Genomic DNA, 7,648 nt, shown 5'->3' on the forward strand with positions numbered 1-7,648 from the left:
AAATTGTGAGAGGCATCACATATCAGCGCAGAACCATATTAAGATTGATGACCTAATGGTCTGGCTCAGTATAAACTTTCATTTGTTTGTATTATAGTCTTGAGTTCATACTAGAGGCTCCAGACATGTTGCAGTTAAACTGCTGCAATAGTTAATTCATCAAAAAACAGATTGGCTGAAGAGAATCTGGCTGCCCAAGTTGAAGATGTTGCTGGTTACCAAGACACAGTGAGATCCTGCATTCTACTTCCATGTGTTGAGACATTGCAAATTCATTTAGATAAAAAGATGACTGCTAATCAAGTTTTTTTTAATTAACATACTGCATGATTAGGATTCACAAGGGCTTAAGTCTCTGCTCAAAGTTAATTTTCTTTTTCAGATCGGATTCCCCCTACTTTATCTAGGCATTCTCGTGAGGACCGACACAATTCTGGATCTCGACAGAGGCCTCATTTATTCCGGCAACGACCAGGGCGTGCCTTGTACCACTTCTCACGAAGTGTCCCTCAAATGCCCCCCAGGAACTGCTCTTCAGTGGGCTCTCGTGGCCACCCTTTCTTCCACTCTCCTGAACTCTCCCAGTTGGATTTTGGAACTATGCATTACTTGCCTTATAGGCCAATTGGCTTTGAGCCTTGGTGTGGCCACCAAGCTCCTCTCAGCAGAAGCCTGTTACTTTCACAGCATCACCTGGAGTCACCAGTGTGTGAGCCAGCCCTGGCCTCTCGTAGGCTGTGTCTGCTTCAACACCAGCCATCTTGCCAAGGTCTCAGGGCTCCCCTTGCAGCTCAGATAAACCATGCTGCTCCTTTACATCGAGGAACTCGCCATGGGAGGCATCACCACCATCACAGTAGTGGTTCTGGGGAAAGTTATCTTACAGAACCCAGTGGATACCTTCCTGATGGCCCCGGTAGTGATTCCAGTTCAGGTCCTTGCCATGGCAGTTCCAGTGACTCCATGTTGAATTGCACTGACATCAGTCTTCAGGCTATCCATGGCAGTTGCTCTACTTTTCATAGCTCCCTGAGCAGTGATTATGATCCGTTCACCTTCTGTGGCTCAGAGAAGTTGAGCACAGAAAACAAACAAGATTCTTCATCCTCTGGGAGGGATTCACAGCTTCAGTCAGTAGACACAATGGTAACAAGTAGAGCACAACTAGCCAGTAATCATGTCCACTATCATCACCATCACCACAGGCATCACCATTATGGGCAGAAACCTTCCAACTGTCCAAATGGCAGGCCAAACCAAGAGTCTAATCCACGCAAGATGAAATATTCCAGGACAAAGGTGGGATCACAAAACATCTCAGTACAAAAAAGGACAGAGAAAATGCAAATGCTAGATCTTTCTAGGCAAGGACCTACTGAGCTGTATTTGGCAGATGGGTCTGACATTAGCGTGACAGCCAGTAATCAAGCTGGAGCGATTGGACTGTGGGGTACTCAGAAACACCATGTGCAAATCCATCCAGGTAGAAGGAGATGGAAGTGTCCTCTTGAGACTTCCCCCAAGGACTCCAGCAGAACCCTGGAATGCAGAATAGCTAGCCATCCTGGTGGTTTATCTAGAAACCAGGGTTCCCCAGAAATTCAACCTCTTTTAGTAGGTGGTCCCCCTGCACATAATTTTGCAGCATTGCCGGAGGTATCAAAATGCCTAACTCCATGTTTTACCGTGGAGCCACAGGAAAAGAGGGACACGCTGAAACAATTGGATTGTGAACACACATTTCCAGAAGAATGTTCAGACAAGGATGCAACAAGAAGCAACACAAGCTCTTACCTCAATAATCGAGTTCTGCAAAACCTTCAGGGTAAGTCTGAACCTTTAGAGTCTCATATACCTTTATTTTCCAAGATCATATCACCTCTATTTTCCATCTGCAATATGTATTTTGAAAACCATGTAACAATTGTCTTTAAAATGTATGTCAAGAACTCCCCCCGTAGAATTCTGGGAATAGAATTTAGTTCGTTAGTGAACTTTAATACAATCCTGGCTTGAGAGGGTTGTATTCAATATAATATGAATGGGATGGGAACTTTTGATCAAAGATGCCAACGCCTTCAGCTTGTGGGAACTCAAGCATGACGTGCTTTACTCATCCTGCACCTTCTCTCTAGGAATCAGCACTTAAACCTGCTCTCCAGTGGCAATACTTTCAAGTATTGCAAAATGGAAAGCTTTTTATTAAAGCATTTTTTTGATAAAGGAAGCACATTCTGGTGGATATGGATATAGGAGACTCATCTGCATTGTTTGGGCATTGGACTAAATGATTTACAAAGTAGCTTCCAACTCAATTATACTATTCCATCTGACATTTTGCCTCTGCTGTGAACCTACCGCTTGTATAAAGTTTTATCTTGTATACATTTTTGTATAAAGTAGCTTGCAGTAGAGGTGGTGCTTGACTTACAGCTGGTCTAATTGCCATTCACAATCACAAGGCCCTCAGAACTTTCAACCATTGTAAAACATTGCATTGCCCCTCCTCCCAGTCACACGACTGCATTTGGGGCATTTGGCAACCTGTTTGCATTCAGGACCTGATGCCAAGTGCCCTGGAATCATGTGATTGCTATTTTGCAATCTTCTCTGCCAGTTTCCTCAGATCATCAGTGGGGAAGCTGGAAGGAAAGATTGCAAGGGAAGGGGACGTCGGATTTGAGGTCCGTTCTCCCAGCTTGCCAAGGGAATTGCCCTCCTCTCTGTGCACTGGAGAAATGGACTTCAAATTGGTGAAAACGCTAATGAACACCAGTATTCTGAAAAGCTCAGCATGCTGCCATTTGATAGCATTTTAGCGAACACCATTGTCTCCACCCCTACAGAGGGAAAAATGCTAGCAAACGCTAGCATTCTGATCTTTTCAGAATATTGTTTGCTAGCACTTTAGTGAACCCTAAAGGAGGGGAAAATGTTTGTGAATGCCAGCATTCTGAGTCTTCCAGAGCAATATTGGCTAGGGTTTTTTTTTTGGTCAGATTTGATTCCTTCAGTGTGCTGAAAGATTGCCCCACCTGATCAGGCTCTGATTAACAACTCCCACAGACGCTTAAATACTGCAAGTAGGAGAGCTGGGATTGCAGTCCCTAAACAAAACAGTCACATGGCATCTTGCTTAATGACTACCTCACTAATGACGATTCTGGGCCCAATTGTGATCATAAGTGGAGGACTACCTGTTTATTATATATATATAACAAAGAAGAAAACATATATTGAGTAGGCAATATAAATTTAAATATCAACATTTGGTAGTCTAGCTGTCTGTCAAAACCAATGACAAAAGTGCTGTAATTGGTGGAAGGTTTCGTGGTAATTAGAGTTATTGAGAAACAAGGAGTTTGTTAAATCAGTTTAAATACTGGGCATTATTTACTGCTGTCTCAAAAATGGGTGGATAGATTTGAAACTGGATCACTAGGAATGGCCCTAAACCTTGGAAATTGTGACAAACTGTATGGCTATTCAGAATCCTACTTACCTCTGATAATGGTGACAGCTTTACTGTACAATTGGAAAGAAAAGGAATCAACCTTAATATCCCCAAGTTTCAAAAAGTTTATGACTTTGAATTGTGCCTGAAAATGGATTGAAATATGGCATAAATGCATTCTCTTCGTTTAATTTTCTATCTACGAAATGAGAACAGTCTTGACATTACTGTAATGCCATGTCTTCAGTGTCCATTTTATCTGTTTTGCAACTTCTTTGTAAGAACAAATCTAATGAAGATGTAATCTCACTTAAAGGTCTTATTTAAGTCTCAGTATCAGTTTAGGTTGCAGTTGATCAACATAAAAAGAGATCCATTTTCTCAATCTAGTTGCTTTTTTTTAAATTACAGGATCTACAGAAGATATCCCCAATGTGTATGAACATTCAGTTTGATGTGAGGTGAACTTCACTCTGTCAGACAGCCTAAGAGAAGAGACCAGAAACTCAGTGAGAATGGGCTTTCTTACAAACTCTTCATGTCTCTTTTGTTGGCAATGCAGTACAGAAATCTTACTAAATTTTCTGTCCAGACAATTCAACCCACAAGTGGTCACCCGCCTGTCAGAACTATAAGCTGCCAATGTCACTTGCATTGTTTTTGGAAGCTGCCATCTTGAAGACTTTTTCATTTGTTGCAATGGAGGATCCTTACTGTTCATATTGTTGTTCCTTAAGGAAAGTGGAGTGTAATCATTTAAAATTCCTAGGGGGAAAAAGAACCACCATAAAGTTCATTTACATTTGCTTTTTAATTGCAAAATAGAACGGCAGGAACAACCGTACACTTTCACCCCATTCCAAGAGCATATATGATATGCAGGTTGAAATTAGACAGAGAAATTATTCCATTCTATTCCTGCTAATTTTTCTTCTTCTGATGTGTCTGTGAGTCTTGGTTCAAGATGTTGTTTGCAAAATCCAAACTCTCTTCCCCATCCTCAGCAAAGGGGGTATTGGAGGTCACTCTGGTTCTGTCTCATAGGAATGTTGTTACAGCTCGATTTGCCAAGAAGTCTAGAAGGTGCATATCTCCCTCCCCTTTTGAGTACTGTCTGCTACATCAGATATTAGCATGGGAGAATTCCAAATCTGCTTCCTGTGAATTACAGCTATTGCCTGATCCTTGAGCAGCAAAAAGACCCCATAGCAGTAGTTAATGGTTATTTTATTTCGGACCATTTAGAAAACTGAGTTGAAACATGGTAGATAGGAATATTTCAGGATGTCATAAGCTAACAACCTTTATTAACTACAGAAACCCAGTTCTCTACAAACCTTTCAACCCTAGATTGGTACTGATATGGAGGGGAGAGTGGTTTCAGAGGCTGGATTGGGACCAAGAATCCTTACCTAGCTCCTTAAAATTGTCAAAAAATAAACTACACCCCTCCCCCAAAGGGATGCCCAGATATTTGCTGGTGTCTTTGCCATGATAGGCCCAAGATTTCAGTTTTTCTCAGAGTAGCCCTGATCTAAGATTAAAACCCTGCTCTTTCATCCTCACATCCAGCACCCTGCTACTCTACAACATAGCCCACAATATTATTTCCTCTTCTTCCTTCCTTCCTCCTCCTCCGTATCCAATTGTGAACAGGTAACAATTCCAAGCTAAAGACAGTCATGCTGCACTTTACATGTGGAAGAGAAAGAGCTGACATTTGTGGAATTAGAGTTAATATTTTCAGGCATCTTTTTTTTCATTGCTCTGAGTGAAGCTGTTTAGTAACTGGTATGCATAAAACATCCTGAGACATAATTGAATAACAATGCTGTGATAAGTTGCTAATTGGTAAATGTAACCTATAGTCAAACATCAAGCAGTGGGATATTAATATGGTACTGTTGTGAGTGTGGCAAATTAGAGATGTAGCTATGGATATTTTTCTTATTTAAAACACTCTGGCATTTTAGGTAGATCCATGCACTGACTTAAATCTGCCTGGGAATAATCAGCATACTTACCAAACCAATAGTCCTGGATTCTCTGGGGAGAAACTATCAATTGAATTGGCATAAAGAGTGATATAAATCTTTATTTAAGATATACTCAGTATTTCACTGAATATATAAGACCATTAACTCCTGTAGCATTGCAAAGACATTCACTCTTTGGCTAAAATTTTTGAATGGGACATAAAATGAAAGTGATTTATGATTAAAATGATTCCTTTCTAAAGAATCTGCCAAAAGTTAAACAGAGATTACAGGCTTTTTGAGAGATGAGCAAGGAAATCAAGAGGTGTGTGCTTATTACTGTCACTTTCTTCATAATGCACTGCAACTAACGAACAAGGACCAAACTGGCCAGAGATATATCTTTAAAACTTTATAAGGTTAATGGAAATTCAAAATATAGATTTGGAATTTATTATTTTTATTCATTTCATATTTGATAAAATAATGTAAGGAAAGTGTCGATCAGGCTATATGCAGCTGTGATATTAATGAACCGGCAGTAGAAAGAGGAAGAGCACGTTTGGCATGCAAAAAGTAGCAAATTCAAACCATAGTGTTTCCAGGAGGAGCTGGGTAAAGTCCCTGATCTGTAGTGGTTTCCAAGATTTAAATCAGAATTGCTGAGCTACCTGGGCTTGATAGTACTGGTATGATAGTGTGCCTGAGAATTCTGTTGATTATAATCCTACACCATCTGGAGAATACTAAACTGAGGAAGTATTACAGGTGATATTGAGAAGACACAGATCAGTGATCTGGCTGATTTTAAGCTTTTCTTAGTGCAGATTAAAAAAACCCTGAAAATTCACAGAAATTACTGATGGATGATTTGTACATCCTTTGATGACTAGTCATCCAAAAATTGGATGTGAACTTAGAGACTTATTCATGGATAAAGAAGATTCATGGCATGTAGGTGTTAGAAAGCTGTAAATGCAGGAAAACAACAGATGTAATCAAGTTTATGCAAAATAGGAGGTTCAGTCCTAAAATGTATTAAAAAGCACCACAGGTGAGAAAGCATTGTATCATAGGATAAAGACTTACATTGTTTTGGAAGAGATTTACGTTCCCCTTGGGTACAGAATAGGAACAGAGTAACCAGTTCTTTTCATAAAGGGGTGCCCCACGTCACAGGTTGTATATTCTATGAAGCTACCACTGCTTTATTGATGAGGTTCAGTGGGATGTTTTCTACTATACCGCACAACAGGAAGAGCACCCTACATTCACAATGATTCCTCTTTCTCAGCCCTCCCCCCCCCTGCAAAAAAAAAATTCCAGGAAAATTACACAGAAAAAAAGCCCTGTTCCATTATCTCATTCTCACTGACTTTAAGACATGGCCCCAACCCCTCTCTCACACTTCAAAGTTACACATTTGGGGGAAAGTACTAGTCTTTTCAGGTCAAAACAAATTTCTTGCATGCTGGGAGTACCTCAAATGGAGCAATTTAGTGGCAACTATAAGAGACAGTAAAAAAAAACTGGAATTAACCTTGCTGTATTTTTAGATTTAAGCACTGGAAAACATTTCAGGAACAAAAATAGCGCTCATTTAGATGTTCCGAAACCTGTCAGAAAACATCTGAAGACTAGGCACGTTTGGCTGTAGTTCTGTTTCAGTTGGAGTCAAAGCACAAGCCATAGAAAGGATGAAAAAAAAAACTCACTCTACAGGGAAACAGTGAGTCAGTGAGAACACGTTGAATGGTTCTTTTCCTTTCAGCACCTTTTCCTTCAAACTTCTTCAGCTGCAGTTGTTCTGCTCCTTCCTCCTGGCAACCTCAGACCCTTTGAAATGTGAATAAGGATTTTATTTTTATACTTTTTAATTATTATTTTTGAATCTACTTTTCAGGCACTTGGGTACTTTTATAAACCAAAAGGGAAAAAAAATATGTTTATGTATATACATATGCAAAACCAAATATTTATGTCTAAGAGAAAGATTGTTTGAATATGGGGACATGCTCAAATCTATTTATTTTGCTAATATATTTATCCACGTGTAAAGCTGTTCATGTGGCTGTTATTTTTTTTTTCTGTATAAAATCATGGGTGCCTGTGTTCAAGAGATGCCTCTTCCTGTTTATTTGTCAGAAATGTTTTTTTAAAAAAATATTTATATGTTGACTTGTAATGTACATGAGAAATAACACTAGAAGGAAATCTG

At 39.7% G+C, this 7,648-nt stretch overlaps 1 protein-coding gene across 1 annotated transcript in view; it reads left to right on the forward strand.

The window, feature by feature from the left end:
• Positions 1–7,648, forward strand: part of RNF43 (ring finger protein 43) — a 52,707-nt gene extending 45,059 nt beyond the window's left edge. Inside the window, exons 8-9 of the mRNA XM_081336962.1 lie at positions 383–1,825; positions 3,866–7,648. Coding sequence (XP_081193088.1) covers positions 383–1,825; positions 3,866–3,909 — 1,487 coding nt within the window. The 3' untranslated portion in view covers positions 3,910–7,648. The remainder of the gene's footprint in view (positions 1–382; positions 1,826–3,865) is intronic.

The sequence above is a fragment of the Vipera berus genome (assembly GCF_964194415.1).
Source record: "Vipera berus genome assembly, chromosome: 1".
Classification (NCBI taxonomy): Eukaryota; Metazoa; Chordata; class Lepidosauria; order Squamata; family Viperidae; genus Vipera; species Vipera berus.